Source organism: Solanum dulcamara, chromosome 1 (genome assembly GCF_947179165.1).
Source record: "Solanum dulcamara chromosome 1, daSolDulc1.2, whole genome shotgun sequence".
NCBI classification, from domain to species: Eukaryota; Viridiplantae; Streptophyta; class Magnoliopsida; order Solanales; family Solanaceae; genus Solanum; species Solanum dulcamara.
Window position 1 is genome coordinate 23989089 of NC_077237.1, and position 26344 is coordinate 24015432.

Genomic DNA, 26344 nt, shown 5'->3' on the forward strand with positions numbered 1-26344 from the left:
TTCGCATTATCCTTGTAGTGTTAAACTCTTCTCTGCAGCTCTTGGACTTATGAGAGTTCATTCGGGTTTCACTTAACTTGTGCACGAGTGTACCCTCTGGTATTATAGGGGCTTGGTTGGGTTTTATTAATATTACCTTCTTTATTTATTTTCTTAGTACACTCATGTGCATTTCTGTTAGTTTCCTTCCCTTTATTTCTATTGTGTTTAAATTCTAGCATTTCATATTACTTTTACTGTTCTTTCTCAGTCATCCAATGATTCCTACTGAGTACATATTTTATAGTACTCATACTACACTTTGCATTTATCTTCATGATGTAAATCCAAGAACCAGCTATCAATGTTGAGATCGAGCCTATAGCAGTCTAATTCGGAGACGAGGATGAGCATATGGTGTTCTGGACTTTAACTGTCTCCTTCTATATGTAATGATTAGTCTTTTGCTTTTTGAGATAAGTCTCTATTTCTATAGTCCACTTTTAGGACTTATATTCATTTTATAGTAGTTCTGTATATGTGACTTTCAGGTTTTACGAGGGATCCTTTATTTGTATATATTTTGGCTTGTTTCTTCTTATTTATGTAACTTGGTTATTCTAGCTTAGTTTTTACTCTTAATCTATTTACTTGCAGTTTTGGGATATGGGTCGGCTTACTTATAGATGGGTTATAGTATATGTCATCATGACTCCAGAACTTGGGTCATGAAATAAAGGATCTAACAAGATTTCGAGACTGACATCGAACATCAAAGCAACATATGGATTCACAAAGGAAAAATTAACTTCTAGATCTAACAATGCATAAACATCAAACTGAAAGACTCGTAACATACCAGTGACAAGATCAGGGGAATCCTTGTGATCTTATCGAGTTTGAAGAGCATAAAACCTGCATTAGCGTTGTTGCAACTAGAACCTCCATGCTGAGTTAGGCGACCTAAAAAATTGGACTGAACCTGCTGAGGAATATCTCTACCCTTTCTAGTAAACAAAGAGTAATTCATATCCAAAGCAACCATCTGTACCAACTAAGCATCTCCTCAGATGGCTCTTGCCACATCTTTGGTAAGTCGGGAAAGTCTGAGTACTAGAAACACCTCATTGAGCTTAGGGTTAGACATCCCATTCTTGTTGAACTTCTGAACAACAGAACTACATGATGTCATCCATAAAACCTCTTTCTGAACTGAGAATGGCCACCACCACCAGGTCTCTAATAAGAGTAGTCACCACTATCGATCTGAGCCCTCTTAGTCTCCCTCACCTTCTCCTTAAGCTTCTCTTATTTAATCTGAGAATGAGTCATCAACCTTGAAATATTCATCTCTTTGATCAAATAGAGGTTCTATATTCTTTCTAAACTATCTCTGAGGCACCAAAAATGAATTTACTCATATGAGCCCTAGAATCGAGCACCATAGCTGGAGAATACCTAGAGAGTTGAGTGAATTTTAAAGAGTACTCCTTCACAGTCGTGTTTCCTACTTCAAATTAATGAACTCATGCACTTTTGATCTCACATCTCGAAAGGGAAGAATCGATTAAGAAATGCTCATTTGAACTTGTCCCAATCCAAGAAACCCGCATTAATAGCACTTTCTTCCTTCCATTGCTTGAACTAAATTTGAGCAATACCTTTTAATTGATAAGCAACAAATTCTGCATTATCCACCGAAGTGACACCCATAATGTTGATAATATTTTGGATCCATTCAACAAACTCTTATGAATCCTCATCCACTTTTAAACCATGGAATTTTGGGGGATTTATCCTTGTAAAGTCTCAAACTTTAGTCGTTGTCGTACCCATATTTAGGTTCATGGGAGATACAACTTCACGGTAGGCTTGAGCAGTCATGGACTGTAAAAGCACTTGGAAAACATCCCTAGACTCGGTATGAGTGGCATGCTCGGCCAAAGGATTGACCGGAGCTTGAGGTGTTTGTTGCTCCTTATCTTGATTCCTTCTTAAGGGAGCACTTCTTAGATGCATGATTCTGAAATGCATAGAACATGAATTAAAATGAAAACTTATAGAGTTCAACACTATTCCACGATTAAGAGTATGAAAGAAGTGAAGTATTTCTTAAATGTATCGTAGACTTTTATTCATGAATGCGGCATGCTTCACACCCCTGAACAAAACTCTACTTAACGCGGCTTTTAGCCACCCTAAGACACTTGAATATGATGGTCTGAATACCAAGTTTTCCACAACCCAAGACTATCCCCTAGACGTGACATGATACTTAGAGTCCCGAGAAACCCCAAGCTAACCACATGGCATAAAGATAACATATATAACTGAAACAAAATTAGAGCATAATAAAGTTTGAGCATGGTTTAATATATCATAATAGGAAAACTAAGGACAACCCAACATACGTGGAAATACTAATCTCTAGCTATCTCTAGTACATAAAAACTGAAAGAGCAGGCTGAAATGAACATAAGGAAAACATAAATGACTTGCCCCGAACCATGAGGACTCACAAAAGTAGTGTAAGCTAATAGGATCCAATACTAACCACGGCTGGAAGAATGTGCGTCAGAATATATATTATGAAATAACACAGGTAAAAGTATATAGTTAGTAATATAGAATGTACAAAGTATGGAGAACATGCATAAACATAGCATATTGACGTGATGAGTCCAAAAATATGCTAATGCAATGACCAAGTAAAACATGAACTAATCTGATAAACTAAGTTCATAAAGCATAAACAAGGTCAATGCACTATTCTAAAAATGAGTCATAATCATATCATAAGTCTTTTATGGGAGATACTGTTAAACAATATAAACACGTGAGCTATTACATGGAGTTTAATGTACTGCCCCCACACCAAAACGAGAAGTTTCCTACTTGCCAGGGTAAGAACCTTTTTCATAAGCCTGGGTGAATCCATTAGCTAGAGTCAAGCCCCAACTAGCTGGTGACTGACTAAGGAATCAAGCCTCAACTAATAGGTGAACATTTTTACTCCTACGATGGTACAAAGTTATGGTAGAAGGGGATGCTTCTAAAGAACTCTACCTCTACTAACGGGTGAGCCTTCATCCCAAAGTCCACTTGGCTCTAAGTAAACTCCCAACGAAAAACATACATAATCATATCATAAATAAAATATTTGAAGTGGTAAGAATCTAGTAATACCAAATTATAGATAACTTTACATCATAAGAATAGCACCTTTAAGTCATGATCTCATAGCATACGAATAAGAAACACTTATCTAAGGCATTTAATCATGATGATATTCCATAATGAGAATACTTCAATCGGAAGCATTCAATTTTATAAAACATACTTGGTACTTTATCTGAAAAGCATCCTTGATTTATAAACTCTTTAAATCATCATACATGCATAACAACATAGCTTAGTTCATAATCATAAAATACTTTTATGGCATGGGTTCATTAAAAATTATTGAAATCATGTAATTTTAATCAAATCATGCATAATAAGATCAATAACGATGAAAAAACTTGATATTAATTGAACCCATAACTTAACCATGAAACTCTAAAATTTTGGGTAAGAATCATAAAAGAGAATTTAAGGTTTCTTTGAGACTAAAGGGGTGAATTGAAACCCATTGATGAAATTTTCCATATACCTTGATGGAATCCTAGCTTGAACTTGGCATAGGAGACTTGAAGCTTCAAGAAACCTAGACTAACCTTGAGAGAAAACTTGGAGAAGAAGATTTGGAGTTTTGAGAGAATGAGAGTGATTGGGGAGAGTTTGAGTCTTAGAAACGGTTATAGGTCCTCAAAATAGGCTAGAAATGATATAGTTTATGAATTAAGAGAGTAGAAAAAACCCAATTAACCTTGAGAAATAACAATCGAATAACTTTTATGAGAGGCATCTACGAATTGTAATCCATTTTGCAGACCATAGAAGGCCATCCGTGACTTGAAATCTTGAGTTTCTAATATCGAACCACAAACATACTTTTATGACTCGTAAATACTTCTACAGATCGTATAGTTAACTTATAGAATCCTAAATTACTAAAGTCACGAAGACTCTAAAGAACAAACCATGAACATGAACTATGACTTGTAAAACTTTGTACGTACCATGCAACCTTATCATAGAGGCAAAGTATTGAAATACATATTCTCTGAAGTTCAATGTACGTGGCCAATTTATGGGCCATATTTCCATGTACAACTCGTATAATCTAGCTGTAAAATCCAAGTACTGAAAATTCAACTTTCTGTAAAACACAATCACAAGACCAACTATGACCCATACTCCCATCCACGATCTGTCTTGTTACTCATAAGGCCCCATCTGAAACTTGACATTTTTAAAGTTTCTAAACGTCACTCCATGAGCCATTTCACAACTCATACATAATCCACAAACCATAAAACCAACTCATAAACACAATACCCACATATTGAAATTTTAAGTCTCATCCATGACCAGCTTCCACAAGTCGTGGAATCAATTAGGGATCGTATAATGGTCTCGTAAATCACTACACCTATAACTTTTAAACTTTTATTAACTTTTACACTTTCGAGGTGTTACAAAATTTTGGTTGCATTCAATGTTCTTTTTGGGGCATATAGCTTCTAAAGAAAGAGTGATCGGTTATCCACAAAAAAATAGAAAAAGTTAAGGTTGGGTCTATACCCACTTTGGTAATCGCTGTTTTGTGGGACTAGCTGGTTATTACCACCGATTCATGAAGGGGTTTTCTTCTATTACTTCTAAGTTGACCCATTTGACTCAAAAGGAGGTTTCATTCCAAAATCTTATAAATGTTAGGAGAGCTTCCCAAAGCTTAAGACTTTTTTGACCATAGCATCTATTTTAGATCTGTTTATGGAACATAAGGCTTTTATGGTTTACTGTGAAGCTTCACTTTCTAGTTTGGGTGTTATTTTGATGCAAGATAAGCAAGTCATTAGATATACCTCTAGAGAATTCAAGGTTCATGAGAAGAACTATCTTACTCATGATTTAAAGCTTAAAACTGTGGTATTTTCTCTAAATATTTTGGAAACATTATCTTTATGGTGTCCGCTATGAGATATTCACTTATCACTACAGCTTCAGAAAGTATTCACTAAGATGGATTAAAATTTAAGACAAGAAATATGGATAGGGTTGCTTAAATATTATTATGTGGCCATTATGTATCATCCTGATAAGGCCAATGTGATAGCTAATGTATCAAACATGTGTGAGAGCATGGATAGCTTGTCTTTTTTAGAGGTTATGAGACATCCATTGTCTAGAGAGGTTCAGACTCTAGCTAACAGGCTTTTGAGACTTGAGTTGTTCAATTTTGGTGGGGTTTTGACTCGTACGAAAGCAAGGTTATCATTTCTATATCAGGAGAAATAGAGTCTTTTTTTGGCGACAGTAGCGGAGCCGAAGGAGATTCTTTCAATCGAGATTCGCCCAAAAAAAAGTATGAGGACAGGTAGTTTCAGGATGCTATGTTAAGAAAAACAATTAATGGGGTTTTGCAAGGGAAAGATAAAGAAATAGTGATGGATGATGATGTTGTTCTAAGGATCAAAGGGCATGTGTGTCACCCAATTCTAATGATTGATAAAGACTATTCTAAGTGAGGTTCAAAATTTGAGATATTTTGTACATCTTGGATCCACTAAGATGAGTTGGGAATTTCAACATCTCTGCAACTCAACTTGTTCTTTTTATAAGAACAAGCACTAGACTGTAAGAATCGGATTCGGATAATTTTTTGTTCTTAAAAATGTTTGTTCTCTTTGGCTCTTTCTTGTTCACCATTGCCCATTTCCTATTTCCTTGAGTTGCTTCTTTTTGCTGGGTAATATCGTTGCCTAACTATGAAGAAGAGTAAGAGAACTTAATGTACCCCATATGTTCGATAAATTATCTAAGAGGAAAAGAAGCTTGTTGGTGAAGTCCGAGTAATCGAGTGTTAGTGGGAGATTCATAAGAATAAGTGTAAGGTAGTTTGGAAAAGTCCACTCGAGCTGGAACTTGTAGCAACTGTGATTGGCCATAACTATTTCACTGAATCCTTGCATGACTATGATTGGCCATAGCCATTGGCCCAAAGATTTGTTCAATCCAAGATTTGCTATCCACATGACCTAAAGTTCATTGTGAATAGCATCTTGGCAAGTTGACATAAATAGTAACTCCGACATGAATAGTGTTTTCCGGCGGCAACCAATTTCATTTCAATTAGAGTTGGTACCTCTGGTTTCTATATCTATTCTTTGCTCATACAGTTGTAGTTATATTTTGTTGACTTTAGACCTTTGAATAATTTATTAGTTCATATGTGTTTTTGTGGCTTTGGGTAGTGATGGTAGACTCGGGTCATGTTCTAGCTCAGGAACAGGGAAGGGGATGAGGGTAAGGAGGGATAAGTAGGTTAAATGAGCGTCTAGACTAAGAGTAGGTTCTTAGAGCATTAGGACATTAATGGGAAAATCCATAGAGCTAGTTAAGATTCTAAAGAAGAGGAAGATTAATATAGCTTGTGTCCAAGAGACCAAATGGGTAGGTTCTAAATCTAAGGAGGTAGACGGGTATAAGTTTTGGTTCTATGGTAGATCGAAGTATAGGAATGGGGTAGGCATTTTAGTAGACAGTGATTTAAGGAATCAGGTGGTGGAGGTTAGGAAAATCACTAATAGGATGACATCGATTAAGGTAGTTGTTGAAGGGATCACGTTGAACATTGTTAGTGCTTATACGCCAAAAGAAGGCTTAGGCGAGGAGGATAAAAGGCACTTTTGGGAGGATTTGGATGAGTTAGTAGGAGGCATACCACCTATTGAGAATCCTTTCGTGGGAAGGGATTTCAATGGGTACATCGGGTCTATTTTGGGAGGGTATGATGATATACATAGAGGCTTTGACTTCGGGGACAGAAATGGAGGAGGAGTTTCACTTTTGGATTTTGCAAGATCTTTTGGGTTGATGATAGCCAATTTGAACTTCCCAAAGAAGGAGAACCACTTGGTAACCTTCCGTAGTTCGGTGGCTAAGACTTAGATAGATTTTTTACTCTTTATAAAGGATGATAAAGGTCTGTGCAAAGACTGTAAGGTCATTTTGATCAACAACTTTACGACCTGACATAAGCTCTTGGTGATGAATTTAGGGATCAAGATAACGAGGAAGAAGAGGGCCGGAGATGACCGACCTAGGATCAAATGGGGGAGTTTGACCACGGTTAGTGACTTAGAGATAGGAGAGAAATTGAAGGATACTAGGTCCTAGGATAGTAGTGGGGATGCGAACAGTATGTGGGATTAGACGGCTAGTTGTATTAGAGTTATAGCAAGGAAAGTGTTGGAAGTCTCGACAGGTAGCCGTGGCTGGTATCGAGGGGATTGGTGGTGGAATGGAGAAGTGCAAGGAAAGGTGGAAGCAAAGAAGATGGCGTATAATAAGTTGATAGGAAGAACGGATGAGGTAGAGAAGTGGAACAATAGGGAACTTTATAAGATAGAGAGGAAGGAGGAAAAGTTAGTGGTTTCAATGGCAAAAATGGCAGCTTTTGAATGCCTTTATGTTGAACTAGAAGAGAAAGGCAGGGATAGGAAATTATTCAGGATAGCTAGGGCGTGGAAAAGAAGGTCACATGATGTGGATCAAGTGAAGTACATTAAGGATGAGCATAGAAAAGTATTGGTAGAGGAGACCCTCATTAAACAGAAATGAAAGTCATACTTCCATAAACTCTTGAATGAAAAAGGGGACAAAGAGATTGTGTTGGGATATTTGGAACATACAAGGAGGTGTCACAATTCTGGGTATCGCAGGACTATTATGGTCGAAGAGGTTAAGGGTGTTGTGCATAGGATGTGCTAGGGAAGAGCGACTGGACCTGATGAGATTCCTGGGGAATTTTAGAAGAGTGCAAGCTCGGTAGGTTTGGAGTGGCTAACTATATTATTTAATGTCATTTTTAAGATGGCAACGATTCCTAAAGAATAGAGGTCCAGCATAATGATCCCTTTATATAAAATCAAGAGGGATACTATAGAGGTATCAAGCTTCTAATTCATACTATAAAAGTGTGAGAAAGAGTGGTAGAGATAAGGGTGAGTAGAGGTATATCTATTTTAGAGAACCAGTTTGGATTTATGTTGGGACTCTCAACTACAGAAGCGATCCATCTTATGAGGAGACTGGTGGATCAGTATAGGGAGAGGAAAAGGGACTTGCATATATGGTATTTATCGAACTAGAAAAGGCTTTCGATAAAGTTCCATGAGAAGTACTACAGAGATGTTTAGAGGCTAAAGGTGTATCTGTGGCGTATATTATGGTGATCAAGAACATGTATGAGGGTGGCAAAACCAGGGTAAGGACAGTAGGAGGGGACTCAGAGAACTTCCCAATTGTGATGGGGTTCCATTAATGATCAGCTCTTAGTCTATTTTTATTTTTCTTGGTGATGGATGGATTAACACAATAAATTCAAGGTGAGGTGCCATGGTGTATGTTTTTCACGGATGACATAGTCCTAATCGATAAAACTCGTAGAGGAGTTAACGCTAAGCTGGAGAATTGGAGACATACCTTAGAGTCTAAAGGATTTAAGCTGAGTAGGACCAACACAGAGTACTTAGAGTGCAAGTTCAGTGAGACACCTCACCTTGAATTTGTCGCTTCCGGTGTGCTATATTACAAAAAGGTGCCACCACAACTTAAGGACAACTTTCACAAAGTGGTGGTTAGACCGACTATGTTATATGGGGTGGAGTGTTGGCTAGTTAAGGTCTCTCATGTTCAAAATATGAAAGTTGCCGAGATAAGAATATTGAGATGGATGTGTGGGCATATCAGGAGCAACAGGATTAGAAATGAGGCTATTCGGGATAAGGTAGGAGTGGCCTCGATAAAAGACAAGATACGAGAAAGGCGACTGAGATGGTTTGGATATGTGAAGAGGAGAGACACAAATGCCCTAGTATGAAGGTGTGAGAGGTTGGCCATGAATGGTTTCAAAAAAGGTAGGGTTAGGCCGAAGAAATATTGGGGAGAGGTGATTAGACAAGACATGGCATAGTTATAACTTACCGAGGACATAACCTTAGATAGAAGGGTGTAGAAGACCCATATTAGGGTAGAAGGCTAGTACATAGTCTTGTTATTCTTCCGTATTAGTAGGCACATTAGCTCATTATAATTATTTGTTCTCTGACTTCTGCTATTATCAATTACTTTTTATACTTTGATTACTCTATTTTATCTGTATCACTTTCGTTATTTGCTTTCCCATATTGATTTGAACTTCTTAGCCTTATCTGACCTCTTTTTATGCTTCTATTGAGTCGAGGGTCTCTCAGAAATAGCCTTCCTACCTTGGTAGGAGTAAGGTCTGCGTACACTTTACCCTCCCCAAACCCCACGTTGTGAGATTTCACTGGATTGTTGTTGGATCTACTAAGATGTATCGTGGCTTGAGGTAGCATTATTGGTGGGGTCAGATGAAGCAAGATATTGTGAAGCTTATTCCTCAGTGTCCAAATTACTAGCAAGTTAAGTATGAGAACTAGAAGCCCGAAGGTACACTTTCAAGGATGTCCACTTATGAATAGAAGTAGGAAAGGATTGTTATGGATTTTGTAGTTGGTCTTCCTAAGACCTTAGGTAAGTTCGATTTTATTTGGGTGATTGTAGACAGTTTGACTAAGTCTGCACACTTCATATTAGTTCTAGTTACTAAGAATGTAGAGAAGTTGGCGAAGATTCATCTTCATGAGATTATTATGATGCATAGAGTTTCAGACTCCATTATTTCTTAAAGAGGTACGCAGTTTGCTTCTAACTTTTGGAGGGTTTTGTAAGGAGAGTTGATAACATTCAAGTATACTTCTTAAAAGAAGTATATACAGTCTTTAGCAATATATTTACCCAATAAAGAGTCTGGTCGATCCTACAGGAAATAGATTGAAACAAGTCTATTAGCAAGCACTTTTCAGTTGTAGTTCCTACTTCCCAAAAACAAATTGCATAAAATAAAAGTGGGGGTTTTGGTTTTGATTGAAGAATATTTAACAATGTAATGACAAGTCAACATGATTTAGTTGGGAAATAGTATGAAGACTAGGCTAGGATTATGTTCCCCGTGACATAAAACTTAATAGACAAACCGTATTAATGATATCGTTCAATATATTGAATGCAAAATCTAGAGAGTTAGGTAACATCTAATTCACCTCCTAGTCCATCTTAGACATATTTCATTCATCTCCTTCTGGTCTCAGAATGTTTGCTTTACTAACCCTCGCTCTGGATCTTAGTGTACTATTTCCTCTCGGTCTCAAATAACTTAAATAAAGTTTTGTTTCTCTGAATTTTTGTTATGATAATATTTTCCTAATTACTACCTCCCTCAAAGTAAAGCAATGAATATGGGTAGGTTCTCAATGCATGCACTCATTAAGAAAGAATTTTAGACGAAGAAAATCACAATACATGCAAGACAAATCACAAAAATCAATCTTACATTTGCCTACTTTGTTATGTTGTCATGGTTCCCACAACTCTAGTTGTGAAAATATTCTTCCATAATTATGATAAATAAATCAATAAAAGATAAATAAATCATGCATAAATGGCTTACAAATATCAAAGAAACAAACTTACAATTGAAGAAAACCTTGATTCAAATCACTAAACCAAAAACCCAAAGAAATCAAGTGTTGTGTTCTTGGCCAAATCTTTCCAGTCGAGTGTAGCCTCAATACCATAGGAAAAATGTTGACCTAAATGTATAACAACAAAGTGTGGTATTTATAGAAGTCTAAAACTCAATCCTACTTGAACTAGGAAACCTCAAATAAGTTGGCTCAAGTGAACCCGGGACGGCACCCATCACAGCCAGTGGTGAACACCAAGGCCAGTGGTGAGGCTCGTGGTGGCTTCCTTCTCCAATACGGTGCCCACATAGCTAGTAGTGAGCATCACGGGGTGAGGCCTTACGGGGAGGCCTTATACATTTAGTGTTTGGCCTTTCCAATACAGCACCCACCATGGCCAATAGTGAGCACCACAGCCAATGGTGAGGCCTCATAGTGGTTTCCTTAGCTTGCAGCATCTCCTGGTGACTGGACGACACCCATAACAAGGCGTATTGTGCACCACAGCCAGTGATGATTGTCGTGGTGTGCACCCTTGGTGAAAAAAATATTATTCCTTTGCTCAAATGTTGTCGCTTCAACTCCATATGCCCAGTACAAATCTCCATGGCCAGTAGTGAGCTCCTCGTACACAGCTTCAATCTATTTCTCATTAAAACCTTAACACATCAAGCTAAATGACACCAACTCATGCACACTTTATTTTTCCTGAAAACTAAAAACAAAACACATATCAAACTAACAAAGTGCACTTGAGAACTTATAATAATTATATGTTTTGAGCGTCGTGTGTGTCATATTTTGGTGACACATCAAGAGTTGGCTACTAGACTTGATTTGAGTAAAGCTTTTCATTCTCATACTAATGGACAGTTTGGATAGAATATTTAGGTATTTGAGGACATACTCTATGCATGTATAATCAACTTTGATGGTCATAAGGATCAGTTTTTTCTATTGACTGAGATTTCATATGATAATAGTTATCACTCTAGAATTGATAAGACTCTCTTTGAGGCATTGTTTGCTCATTGGTTAGTTTGATTCATTTGAGGTAAAGTCGTGGGTTACTTATCTTCTGGTAGAGTCTCTAGAAAAGGTTAAGATGATTCAGAATGAGCCTCTAGCAACTCATAGTAGATAGAAGAAATATGTAGATCGAAAGATTAAAGATATGGAGTTTATGGTAGGAGAGTAAATTTTTCTCAAGGTTTTGCCCATAAAGGGTGTGATGAGTCATGGGAAGAGGGGTAAGTTGAGTCCATAATTCAGTGGTCCTTTTGAGATTCTTAGATATATAGGAAAGATAGCATATGAGTTAGACTTACCTCTAGATTTAGCATATGTTCATCCAATATTTTATATGTCCATGCTATAGAAGTTTCATGGTGATGGTAATTATATCATTCAGTGGGATTCTGTGTTATTTGATGAGAGCTTGTCTTATGAGGAGGAACATGTGGCTATTCTAGATAGGAGGGCCATAAGTTGAGATCTAAACTCTTTCGGACTATGAAGGTCTAGTGGAAGAACTGTCTTGTAGAAAAAGCTACTTGGGAGACTGAATCAGACATGCAAAGCATATATCCTTACATATTTATGTAGTCTGATAAAATATCCACTTGGGAGACTGAATCAAACATGCAAAGCAGATATTTCTTACATATTTTTCTATCATTTTTACCTCATATTTGTTTTTGATGTTCTGGGATAAACATGTTCATAATTAGTATCTAATGTAATGATCTTCCATGTTGTTATAACTGTTTAGGATCATAGTACCCTTATATAAGTTTTTGTGGGGTGAGAATTGAAAAAATATGAAAAATAAAACAAGTGGGAAATCTTACTAGGCTTCACTATAGGGAAGGCCTTCTTCACTATAACTAAGGGAATCTGTGTAGTAGCAAAGGAACTGAAGCTCTGAGGCTTCATTATAGTAAAATGTGGATGTGTATTTTAACAATAAATTTTTAAAATTGAATATCTGTAATAATAGAAAATACTAAAAATAATATAATTTTACTTTTCTTAAAGAGTTTTTAGAACCGACAACCATCAAGTGAGGCTCATGATGATACAACATCTATCCCACATTGTTAGGGTAAACGAAGACATAGCTAATGGATCCAATCTATGATTCCTTCTCATGGACTATCTGAGGATTCGTTCGAATCAACAGAATTATCCTATCCCATGTTAGTGGCATAGTTATGGGGTTTGAATTATTTATATCCTTACATAACTCGGTGTTCAATATTATTCCTAAATAATGCAATAATGCTCAATAACTTTATGATGTCCCATTTTAGGGATAATATCATACTTAGGGAAAAACTGATAATCTGATACCTTTGAGTCTATGATCAATAATTATTTTTTTTGAATTGACCTGAACTGAACTTGCCTTAAAACTTGACTATGCTTTTCTGAAAATCTAACTATGATTTCTTATACCTGAGATACGTTTTCTTTAAAATAAGACAATACTTTCTTTATAAAAATATGTCATTGACACAAAATATACTTTCTTAAAACTCTTTCTGAAATAATGCATTTGTAGCAAAATATGCTTTTTAGAACTTTTTTTTAAAATACTTCTTTAATATTTTGAAATAACTTTACTCATGAAAACAACACTTAAGAATTATCATAGCGAGGTTTTCAAACAAATTTAGCTAAGATGGGGGTCATGTGGTAGAAGAAAACATGAACCGTAAATCAATCAAGAATCATCAACAATATAAGGTATAGTAATTTCAATGGTAAAATCAACAATGAGCAACTTCAAAATAGAGAAATTCAAAAATCATAGACTATGAGGTAAAAATTCTAGCTTTGATCTTAATAACAAAAATTGTAGATGTAGGGCATGAGGAATGAACTCCTCACGATGATAGTCTTACATACCTGGAAGAACAAGAATTCTTGAGAGGAGCTTGATTCAGAAGCTTTAAACCCTAGGTTTTTCTCTTCTTGAGTTTTGCTCTAAGATTGGTTAGAAGAATAAGAAAAATTATGAGGGAATACCGGGATATACTCCCCAAAATGATGCTAAAAATATCGAGGTTAAGAATTAGGAAATAAGGAAAACATGTAAATAGCTTCTGAAATGCTTCTGTTGGGTCAAATCCATAAGGACCATCCATGGTCCGTGGAGTGATCCACAGCCCGTGGACTCCTTTCGTAGAATTCAAATAATTTTGACAACTTTTTGATTCCTATTCACGAATTCATTCTACCGATTGTGGAGTGACCCGTGAAACTCAGGCTAAATGACAACTTCAAGGATTGAGTAAATGAGGACCTTTCACGGCTCGTAACATGGTCCATGGCTCATGGAACTCAGACATGAAATAGTCTCTCTGATCCAATTCTACGGAAACCATCCACGGCTCATGGAACCTGATACTGGAATTTCAGGATGGATTCTTTTGGCTAAGTACTAAGTATTCGTGGGTTCGAACTCTAAGATATTACACTTAAATCATCTATTTTTGGCTTAGTAAACTCAACTCATTTTCTTTATCACCTGATTCTCCACATAAATATATCAGGCAGAGGGACCCACATTTTTGCACCTCTAAAGTGCTTAACACCTTTCTTTAGAAGTAACTTGAACCCTACCCGATTTCTAAAGACGGAAACTAATTAAATAGAGTTATTTGTAAATTAGTAGAATGGGCCTTAACGCACCTTAATTTGTTATGTGATGACTCGACTCTTTTAAACAACCTATAAGAGTTGTCACATATTAAAATCTTTCTTAATAATGGGGCACAACAGCACTTAAAACAAAAATGTAGACGAAGAAAAAATTATTTTGAGCGCACAACTGGCTTGTGTTTTCTTAAGGAATTATAATCTCCTCATAATTGTCAAGGATTCATATTACTTCTTTCCACTAAAACGTAAAAAAATATTTATGTAAAAGTGGCAATGCAAATTACACATTTCTAGCGAATCCAAATGACATAGCAAAATCACACTAACAGTTGTATTTTTATTTGAAAATGATGCACAAAACAAGAGATGAAGTATTTAAGATTTTCGGTTTTGGAAATGAGGTGAAGCCTTTGAAATTATGGTAACCAACTTCAAATTTGAAGCCAAGTCGAGCAACAATGACGGTGTGAGGGGTGATTCCCTTCTGAACTGTGTAAGAGTTAGAAGAAGAGCGTTTGTATGTAAGCACAAAAGTTTTCATTTCCTTTCAATGAGAGACACATGAACTTTATAAATTTTGTTTTCCTCTATTTTCCAGTGCACATCATATATTAATCTCCTTAACCAAAACCCAATAGATCAGAGATAACTATATAGTGCGAATTCGAATGAATATAGTTGATACAAGCATATCACTACTGAAGAATTAATTACCCAAATTGTTAATGTGTGTATTTATTATCGTTGAAAGATGTTTTTATTTTATTTAAAGCGTCATGCTCTTATAAGAATTTGAGACAACTTGTTATGGGATATGGCAAATCAATGGTGTATTTAAATTTAATTAGTCAAGTAGAAAATTATTTTAAACTTATCAATAATTTGAAAATAAAATTAATAATTTGCGTCAAATGCGGAGATATTTTCAATAGTTCTCTCTTTTCCATAATATTGTTAAAAATGTTGTTTTTAATTTGGTCAACAAGCTAAGCTCTGTCGCTAGTTTTTAGACGCAACCTAAAATTAGTGTTGAAAAGAAGAAAGAGGTTGATCAGATCATCTCCGGTATGGGTGCACCGAGGAGAGTTATTGTCAACGAAAGTTAAAACTTTTCAGCCTCACTACTTTGACAATAGACTAGTAGGATTCCCACTGTTCACATGCACTTAAATACTGACAAGTCTTTTTGTCCTTTTTTCCCCTTTTTGTTTTTCTTTAACTTTGTCATTTTACATTATTAATCTCTTTTTTCAATACTCCGCCTCATATATATTTATATAACACTAAATTATTTTATTAAAGATAAAATAAATATTTTGAAATTAAATTATTACCGAATATAATAATGTTTTATTTTTATATAATTCATATAAATTGGGATAGAGAAATATCACTTTTATTTCCACTTTTCAATTAATATTATTTTTACCAATTTAACTTATTTATCTAATTTTGACTTGATATTGAAATTAAAGAATGGAACAAAAATAAATTAAAACGGAAGGAAAGAGTACTTCTTTTGTCTAATTTAGTTGCTCCTCTTTTCGTTTGGTAGGTGAGAGTTAATCGTTTTGCAACATGTGGAATCATATTTGTAGATTTGTTAACTAGAATATGAGTACCATTTTGTTCAAACCACATATTCCGACACCGTAGGTCTAAATTAATAATCTTTGGTGAAAACAGATAGAAAGTGTATTTTTCTAATTCCAGGGGCAGTCCATGAGTTCAAATTCAGTTACCCTGAAGAATTAAATTAAACAACTAATATTTGTTAATGATATAGATGTACCACAAAAATAAATAGATAAATAAATAAATAAATGATGTTCACTAATTTCATAGTGAAAAAGAAAGGTACAATCCATGTAATTGTTTAGTAGTAGTATTTTTCAAAGTCCTAGTTATATTGAAAGTGGAACGTTTGGTGGAGGTGGCTGTTTCCATTATTTCTCGTAAAGGTGGAAACCTTTATTTGACATTTTAAAAATGGTGATGGTGATACTACCAAACTTATTTGAAATCTACGCTTTCTGTTTGTTTTTTATTTGACCTTATATTTAAATATATAAATTCTTTTTCACCTGTTTATATTATTAGAAATAACTTAAATTTTACAATTCCCTTATTAATCTTGACAGAAATAATTTACTATCTTTGAGACATAAGAAGTAAATAAGTAATGTAATAATCGTGAAAGTAAAATGAATAAGAGGAAGTATTTAAGTAGGTCCTCGTGGCATGCCCCACTCACACAACCAACAAACCAAACTCCATCGTTTGACTACTTGTAGCTGACAAGAGTAGAAGGAGGAAAAATTACTACTTTTTCATCAGCAGTATTAATTATTAAATTTCCCTCTACTGAGCTCCCCCCATTCATTTCCTTTGTCTACAAATAATTTCCCCATCTTTAATTCATTGGGTGGTCATGATGGAAATGGTAAGTTCCTCTTAATTGTATATAGATATGGAATTGTAGAATATTGAAATGATTTTTGCTGATGTAGGAATCATGTAAAAGATCAAGTGGAGTGCAGATTCCAGTATTTGGAGAGTGGGATAAGGCAAACGAACTGCCAATCACCCAGTATTTCGAGTCTGCTAGACAAGCTGGATTGATCCGCCATTCTTCTTCACAACAACTAAATCCTCATCTCTATTTCCACAAAGCTCACTTTTATGCTATCCCTAATAATCCTCCCAACACAAAGGTCAGTTTTATTTCTTCTTTTTTCTTTTTTTCCCTTTTACCATAGATCTGTAGAGACGACCTCTGTTGATTGTTTCTTCGATTTCGTTTAATTCGGAATATCGTTTCAAAGTGATTTGCATAGTTTGGATCCCGAGTGACTCTTCATCCCATTTGTCCCGGAGTCACGATTTTTACAAATAAAAATAAATCGAGAGAATTTAACATAGTATAATTCAAATTATATTCATAAAAAAGAATCTATCTAAATAGTATTATTTTTTACAATTAAAAAAAAAGTAAAGTTAACACCTCTTGGACAAGAGGTCCTTGATGACTTAGATTTCTTTTAGTGCGTATTTATATTTACACTTTACTAAAACCTTCATATATTTTTTTTAACTCTAATTTGAATTTTATTAAAGAGTTTTTTTAGTATCATTGACAAAGTTATTAGAATTTAAACATCAAATAAGAAATACTTCCTACGGTCCATCTTATTTGATTTTTAGAGTTTCTTCATACTTCTAAGATAAAAGTATATAATAGCCTTACCAATAAAAATAGCTTTCCTAGATATACCATTTATCTCACTTAAATAATTAACTTGATTAATGCTTCATACTATGTTGGAATATTAATTAAGGATATATCAATTAGTCTTGCGGTTTTAAATATGTCACGTGAAAAATTATATTTAAAGAATTATAAAAAAAAAAATAGATTAAATAGGAAAGATACTCCTAGTGTTCACTTTTATTTATTCATTATTTTAAAAGTAGTTTTTCATTTTTATTTATCACCTTTTTAACATATCAAGAAAAGATAATTATTATCATTTTTCATGTTTTATCCTTATCATTAATTAATTATTCTGCAAATCATTTTTCCAGATCAAATACTAAATATAAATTAATAAAGTAATAATATAATAAAATAATCATATTAATTATTATTTTTTAATATCAAATTCAAAGACAAGTAAAATTTAACTAATGGAGTATATTTGTTTGTTTAAAAGTCAAATACAACAACTTTAATTTGTTGAAGTGACTAATATTTGGAGCACAAGAAAGAAATACATGATATAGTCATGATAGTCTGTTGACATTTCAGGTATGAAATTGTATACCTGTTATCAACCAAATATTTAAGTAACCATAGATCGAGTACAATTATTATGTCAATAATAAAATGGCATTTCTTTGAATTTTGAACCAAAGAGTCATTGGAAGTAGCAAAGTTTCCAACAAACTCAACCCAATTTCAACATTGGACTTGGAAGAAAGCTGAACTTAAGAGGGATTTTTTGACTTTTTAAAAGCATTATTTGCCTCGAACTTATTATAAAATGTATTTTTAGGCATAGTGCCAATTATTCAAATATGTACAGCTTCACCAACTGTCTATCATGTGATATGATATTCTATTGTAAATGCTATAGTAATTACATATCCCTCTTAAGTTCAGCTTTCTTCTTCTTTTTTCGTGAAAAGAAAAGTAGCATATTGTCATTTTGTTAAACTACGTCTCAGTGTCGATTTAGTTGAGAATTGTAAAAACGAATTTTACTACTCATATCGTTACATTAAAGCTTGTCTCAATAGAATAAAAATTTAAATTATTTGGCACTAAAATTTACCATTTACTACTTAGTATGCGAAGATTGTAAGAGATTACAAATCTTTGAGATAACATTGCGGCAGAACGAATGCTAAACCAGCAAGATACAAACAAAGAAGTCTATAAGTGAATACTAGATCTCCCTGTCCTAATTTAATTAAAAATGTCTTACTTGTCTTTTTGGTCTGTCCTAAAAAATATTTCCACCGTCTTATATTAGATGAAAATTTTCTATTTTGCATGATAATTAAGAAATTATTAATATGTTAATTAATTTTATTAATATGGGATGGAGGAAGTAGTCTATAAGTGAATACCCCATCTGTTTCAATTTAAGAGTCTTACCGAAGAATGTTTCTTTTCATATTTAGTAAGTTTTTCAACTCAAACAATCTAAATGATCAGTTTAAGGCCATAAAATTTAAAGAACTACATAAATCTTAAATTTCAGACCATACGATTTAAAAATCTTTTTTTATTTTTAAAACTTTATATTCTATCAAATTAAAATACTTAAATTAAGACGAAGGAAGTACTATTTATCATAATGACATAATTGAACCTTCGTTTATACAATCATTCCAAAAACAAATTGTAGGTAAAAAGTGAGCAGCAATTTATGAAAGAAATCAAAAGAAGAAATAGCAATTAATATTTGTTTGTAATAATATATACAGACAAAGGGAGCAGCAATAAATAAGAAGAGGTGTCCTGGAAAAGTAGAGAAAGGAAGGAAGGAAAGTGGGCCTCAAAGAGAGACAGCCCAGCTGCCCACTAACTCTAAACCTGTGGATGAAGATCTCTACAAAATTCCTCCTCATCTCCTTCCTGGATATAAGCGAGTAAGTTTACTCAATTTACCCTTTGCATTAAAATAATAAATGCATGATATGTGGGTTCCCCCCCCCCCCCCCCCAATTTTAACCATTTGCATGATATTGGTTGCTTATCTTTTATTTGTGAATTTTTAGGCTGTGAACCCTTTTGGATTAGGTGATTGTAAATAATTACTACATTTTTAGGGGCAAAAAACATTTTGGAATGCTGAAGTTATGTATTTGAATAAAAGTGTTGTAACTACTAATAAACAATTGACGTGTTTGGTACAAATATGTTGATCACTTATTTTTTTGGTTAGAATTAGGGCTGTTCAAAACCGTCCGCTACCGATAACCCAACCGCAAAATTGGTTTATTGGCTTATTGGTATTGAGTTATCGGATTAGCGGATGGAGAATGGATTTAAATTTTATAATTAACGGCTTATCGGTGTGGGGGACGGATTACTCAATTTTGTTAATGGGTAAACCGTTAATCCGTTAAGAATTTATTATATTTTATCCCTAAACATATAAAATATGTATAATATTGATAATTTTTATTTGCAAACCTAAAATAAAATAAGGGCCAAACCCATTTAATTAAACAGGCCTAACCAATTTAATTAAATAGGCAGACCCATAACTCATTTAAACTTAAACTGTAGAAGCCCTACTTACTAGTTACTAGTTACTACTTCAACTCTTCTACAAACTTCTTCCGCCTACTTTAGGTTTAGGAACTTCCGCCTAAACTTCTTCCGCCTAAATTTGCCTCAGAAATTCTAGTAGCATCCCAGAGTTGATTCTACATGCATGTCTGAAGTTGATTTTTGATGACCATATGCAGATACTTTGAAGGTAGATGCTGCTTGTGGACTGCTATTTTCTTATTATTGTTTCCTTAAGAAATATTTTTGTTAATGAGCAAATTTGATGAAGTGGGTACTAGCAGCTTTACTCCTTTCTTGGGGTGAATAATATTTTCTGGACCTGATCTCTTGCATTGTTCAATATTTGGGTTGTTTGACCTTTGATTTGGCAGCATCTAGTAGTCATAAAAATAAAGTCTTGAAATGGGTTGGTGAATAGAAATTAGTTTGCGGTTGTTTCCGACGGTTTGGGGGTGGGGGTGTTGTGTGGAAGAAAGGTGAAATTACTTTGCTGATTCACTTTGCATATGTTATAATGCTGTGATTTTAGTTTGTTTTTTTTGGGTACAATTTGTTCTCTGTTTATCTTAAGGTTTGTTGAGCAAATTGGCATATATGTATTTTAGAGGGATGATTCTTTTTGGATAAATTTTTGTTATAAGAACATATGCTTTTGTGCTCAAATTTAATGTGTTCATCACTTCAGCTAGTGAAAATAAGAAGGGAACTTTAGTTGAGTGTGCTCAGCAGGTAAGTCTATTAAGGTCACCACCGATACACCGCCCGTTAACCGTCCGATAAGTGCTAATCCGATACCAATCCAACCGATATCTTATAGGTTGGCTAGCGGATTAGTACTTTTAAAAGCCGATAACCGTTAAGTCAAACCGTTAAGCATAATAATCCGTCCAATCCGCCCGATAAGCACCCCTAGTTAGAATGACTAAAATACCCTTCAAATCTTGTAAAAAATATTAATTTAAAACTATCATTATAGAGAAAAGGAGGAACAATGAATATGGAGTAACAAGGAAGCTAAGAGTTTTGTCTTTAATAAAGAAATTTATAGAATTAGAAAAAATATTAATGATTAAATAATAAAATAATTGATCAAATCAAAAGTGTTTATAAATTGAAAAGACATAAATTGAAAATAATCTGCCTATGACATTTGACTTATTTTAACTTCCTAAGCATTTAGATGTTTAGGGACCACAAAAATAAAGTAAAAAGTATTTATAAGTCAATTTGATTAGCCTATAAACTTCTCTTCGGCTGGTGTAAACACTCATGTGGGTAAGTTTTTGCGCGTTCCCTGGCTATTTCCTTGTTTGAGCTTGTCATTTTACTTTCTTCCGCACAATTTTTACAAATTTGGTGGTGAGATCAGAAATAGATAATTTTGTTTTTGCAATAATAATATCAGCTCTACTTTCTTAAATACTTTTTACCTTTCAAAGAATAAAACACTAATATTTTCCTTCAATTATTTGATAGTTATGAGTACCGACAATATCTGTCAAGAAACTCAAGCTTTATTTTTTTCTGTTTGTATTCTGAAAAATTTTAAACAAAGCAGATTGAAAATTACAGTGAGTTCACCTTCACATTTAATGATCTTGTTTACATTAAACCAACCGATAAAACAACATTTTTTGACTATTTTTCTTTCCTTATTTGATATGGATACAGAAGAGAATGTTTGGATTCTTCTCAAGATGCCTTGCTCCCCCTTGCAAGGCATAGGCACAATTTGCCCAAGGCTATTATTGACATGGAAGATTTTGACAAAAAGAGAAACAGCAACAGCATCTCAACTCCAATATTGGGTAAAAGGCTATCCTGGTACGCTGGAAAAAAGGAGAGATTGAGAAATGGCTACGATAGAGTTTCTCTTATTCATATTAACAACTAATCTAGGAGGAATGTTTTTTCTGCTCTGCACCAATCTCTGTATTCATGCTCTTTTTACTTTTTTTTAAAAAAAATAGTGTAAGATTTGACTCAAAATATGCAGAAAAGCTTATAGAGCTAATAAAGTCTCTTTTTTCTCTAGAACTAATAGGTATATGAATGATTTCTATTGCTTGTTTAAGTCCCCCGCCCCTACAAAATGAAACTAACTATACTAATTCCACCTTTGTAATGGCTTAAATGTTTGATGTAACTCTAAACTCTAACGGAAAGTAGGATGTTTGCTTCAAATCTGGCAAAGGCACTGCTATTTTCTCAGCCTCCTCTTAAGCAAGGAAGATAATTTGAATGGATTGTTGTCCTGCCCAACCAACAATCCTACCACTCATCTTCCCCCCTCAGAAATTAACTAAACGCCGTGATATAAATTCAGACACCCCTCATTCGCAACAATCCATACATCCATTTAACACTAAACCATCTGAAATATTTTGTATACATTCACCTTTCACGCCACATGCACCGGAGATGGCAAAACAAATAGTAAAGCAAGACAGTAGCTATTTGAACATTTTCTAAGAGAAGCCATAAGCAGGATGTATCTATCTTTAAAGGTGACAAACTACTAACAATGCTACATAATGCTGAGAATTTCACAGTAATGTACAAGCCTCAAGATGGACAAGGAAAAGAATCTATATTTTCCTACAAGGAGGAATTCAGTTGTATAAGGTCTAATGAGAAGCAAGAGCACTTACATGGGTGATTAGGAATGTACATATGAAAAAAGATTCAGCCTCAAGTAGTATGCACACGAGAAAAATATCTGTCAAGCCGCTCAAGAATGCCATCCGCCTTCCTCTTGGCTCTAGAGGTCCCGCTTCGGGCAAGATTAGCTATGGTCCCATTGGTACTCTCCTCTTTCCAGATCTCTTTCAACTTTGTTCGGTCATTATAACACACTGTGTAAAGAATCGCGATGCAGTTCTCCTTGTTGTGATCACTTGTGTCCTCCTTAATGATACTAAGGAGACAAGAGACTGCACCCAGCTCTCCCATCTCCTCGATAGCTTTGTGATGACTGGACAGCAGGGCCAGAATGGCTAACAATTCATCAATGAGTATGCGATCGGTGATCTTCTTCATAATCACCTTTATTATTCCTTCAGAAACAGCTTTACCCTTATTTTCATGGACAACACTGAGATTAAAAATTGCTGAAGCAGCATCTTTCATGGCCGACGGTTGTCCCTCATCCAGGAGGTTGATTAAAGGCTTGAGAGCACCAGCCTTCACAATAATATGCTTGTTTGTATCAACTGCTGATAATGTGAAGAGAGCAGCAGCAGAGTTGCTTCTTGTTTCAATTGTTCCAAACTTCAAAGACTCAATAAGTAAAGGAATGACGACAGGATTTTCTGCTACAACCTTTTTATTGCTGTCATGTATTGAGATGTTCAGAACTGTTGTGATCAAATCTTCTTGTAGATCAGGATGATAATTCACATTTCCAGACGAGAGAGGATTTAGCAATTTGGTAACAGCATCACTGGACTCCCTGAAAACAGCCCGTAGAGATGGAATCAGTTTAGTCAGCACACGAACTTGTTTTGCAGCCTTTTTCTGCTCTGGAACATTTCCAGAGGACAATGTCTCAAGCAGTGAATTCAAATGATCTCGGTCTGTATTTTTTATTATATCCTGGTCCTTATCAGGGGAAGGGCCCGGCAGCTCAATTCTGTGCTTCTGGCACCACAGTGAAATAATTTCTCTCACTAGATGATTTGGGGTGAGAATTGTATTGGAGAGAACCTGCTTTGTTTCAGGGCAGGTTCGGTGGCCATCCTTCAGCCACTTTTGAATGAATGGTCTGTCATATGTCTGCAAACAACAATAACATGCAAAATTTTAACGAAAACAACCATCTAGTGATATCCTAAATATATAATCTAAGTACGTAGGGAAATCACGAAGATGAAAAAAGATTTAGCAATTTCCAAATAGAAGGAGATTTGGCATCAAGAGACTCCGTGTTTCCTAGACTTTGGAAACGCAAAATCTTAGCTGATTTAGCTTGCAGTACTGAATAAACATACACTAGTACTGTCTGAGCCTCCTCTCCAGCAATCAAGTTGTTTCTCAAATAAATTTCAAGAAGAGGTAGCTTTGTGGAAATCAAATACAATACAAGTAAATCTAGCCAGAGCATGATTTCAGGAAGAGGTAGCTTTGTGATCCTGCACTCTTTCCTCTACACACGGACCTAGTACACCCGCAAAACTGCAACAGCTAGAAAAGTTGTACATATATTTGTTTTCTCTAGATATTCTTAAACAACACTTTGAGAGCAATTTTAACTAAACCTTCTGATCAATCCCCTCGTTCCCCGACTCTTTCCTAACCAGTTAGCCTTTATCTTACAGTTTAATTTCCCTTTTTTACTTTTTCTAGATGGCTAGATGAACACCATGACATTCAGCAGATGCACTATATTGGCAACAGGTCTTTTGGCTTAAACTACAATATAGTTGAACAATTTTATAATTCTGAATCCGCCTCCCGTGATATTCGTTACAAACAATCACCACTGCAAAACAACACAATCTGGAAATTGCGCAATATGCTTCAAGTATGCAGCATTCTTTTTCTTTTTTCTTGGTCATATTTTCACATAGGACAGACATATCATCCTTCAAGTGAGCCTAATGAGAATGAAGCAGTCAAATTTATTTCTTTTATTCTTATCTACACTAATTTTATTTTATTTTTAAAAAAAAAACTCCCAGTAAAATATCTCTTCAATTTTTTCACAGACACAAAAATAATCGCTAAACTAGTTTATAACAAACAAATGGAACTATATAGACGATAAATAATTTCAAGAACCACAAAGCAGAGTTGAAGAGCTAACCAAAGCAATAAAATTACAGATTTGAACACAGAAAAATACCCAAAACAACAAAAATGAAAATAATAAATTTAAACAGATAAATACAAGAAATGAATGAATTGAAGGGAAAGCAAGAAAATATAAATATAAAAGAATGAAAGATTGAAGCTAACCCGTCCAGAAGCCAAAACAACAGGGTCATTCATAAGCTGATGAGAAAGTGGGCAAACAAATTCATGGGGTGGATTAGGATTCAATTTCAAGTCTTCAAGAGCACACAAACACTGCATGGCTCGATCGATGGCTTCTAAAGAGTAATCATCATCTTCAACTATAGAATTCACCGTTCTCTCCAACTCTTTTTTAAGTTCGTCCTCCCCCGCCGGCAATCCGCCGCCGTCTACGGCGGTTTTCGCCATTCTAGAATGAGTAATATGGAATTAAAGGATTTTAACAGAAAGCGACTGTACTTTGTAAGTAAGAGGTGGTTACAGAATTTGTTACTTTCGGCTCCCTCTTTCTTGCCCACTTTCTTTCTTTCTTCTTTCCTTCACTATCCCCCCCACTCCCCATCTTCATTTCATTTCCCTCAATAGAACCTAAAACAAAATTAATTACCAATATTTTTTAAAAAGACTTTTACCATGATTTTTTAAATTTAAAATATGGACTGAGACGTTTTCAGGTATTTGAAAAAGTTTGATCCTATATTTTAGATCAGATTATGATAATTTATTCTCAAATATTTATTTGGTCATTAAATTTTATAATTTTATTTAAAATATTTTTAAATTATAAAAACTAGCTCATATCTTGATTCGATATTTCATTTTCACTTACAAAATTATTATTTTTTTACTCAATAAAATACATATCTAAATATGAACTTATATTTCAAAAATCATAATTTAAAATCTGTCTAAAGAAGAGTTAAATATTGAGAGAAGACAAAAAATATTCTTTCCATATTAAATCAATAGCACACGAAAATATTTTATGACTTCTAAATTGCACAGGTGGCGTGAAAAGAAAAAAGTTAGAATACATAAATAAATTTTAAAGACATGTCACAATAAGAAGAAAACAAATACATCTCTTTTATTTAAGAACAAGTGATAAATTCTTACCAATAAGGTTGTGCGGGAGGATAAGTATTTCTTCATCATTAATTAAGAGGTTTTAGATTTGTGTTTTTTTAAATATGGAATTGTTTTTATTAAGAAACACTTTACTCCTTAATGTGAGATTTATCGGAACAAATTCAGATTTAGTCAGGCTTCAATATACATACCAAATACTGAATGAAAAAATAAAAAATGATAATTTATTTGATCATCCTTTTCAAATCTTCCACTCTAAAATGCCCAAAGCCAAACAAATATTCATCAATTAATAATTATTTTATAAGATAATTAAAATGCTAAAGGATTAATGTATTCAACAAAGTAATTA

At 34.4% G+C, this 26344-nt stretch overlaps 2 protein-coding genes across 2 annotated transcripts; one reads left to right on the forward strand and one right to left on the reverse strand.

The window, feature by feature from the left end:
- The first annotated feature begins 16552 nt into the window (after nt 1-16552).
- On the forward strand, nt 16553-22064 carry LOC129903204 (uncharacterized). The gene is made up of 4 exons (XM_055978711.1): nt 16553-16746; nt 16814-17017; nt 19296-19460; nt 21781-22064. Exons 1-4 carry the CDS (start codon nt 16735-16737, stop codon nt 21832-21834), a joined length of 435 nt encoding a protein of 144 aa, XP_055834686.1. The 5' UTR covers nt 16553-16734; the 3' UTR covers nt 21835-22064.
- A 482-nt stretch (nt 22065-22546) lies between these two features.
- Nucleotides 22547-25462, reverse strand: LOC129903195 (U-box domain-containing protein 9-like). The gene is made up of 2 exons (XM_055978700.1): nt 25066-25462; nt 22547-23883 (listed from the first exon to the last, which is right to left on the reverse strand). Exons 1-2 carry the CDS (start codon nt 25309-25311, stop codon nt 22801-22803), a joined length of 1329 nt encoding a protein of 442 aa, XP_055834675.1. The 5' UTR covers nt 25312-25462; the 3' UTR covers nt 22547-22800.
- Nucleotides 25463-26344: the final 882 nt, after the last annotated feature.

Excerpts from the sequence above, each read along its gene's own strand:
- LOC129903204 (XM_055978711.1), top strand. Across the intron at positions 17,018-19,295 it reads ATAATCCTCCCAACACAAAG|ACAAAGGGAGCAGCAATAAA; the intron begins GTCAGTTTTATT and ends TAATATATACAG. Across the intron at positions 19,461-21,780 it reads TCCTTCCTGGATATAAGCGA|AAGAGAATGTTTGGATTCTT; the intron begins GTAAGTTTACTC and ends ATATGGATACAG.
- LOC129903195 (XM_055978700.1), bottom strand. The coding sequence starts at position 25,311 with ATGGCGAAAACCGCCGTAGACGGCGGCGGATTGCCGGCGGGGGAGGAC. Across the intron at positions 23,884-25,065 it reads TTGTTTTGGCTTCTGGACGG|ACATATGACAGACCATTCAT; the intron begins GTTAGCTTCAAT and ends TGTTGTTTGCAG.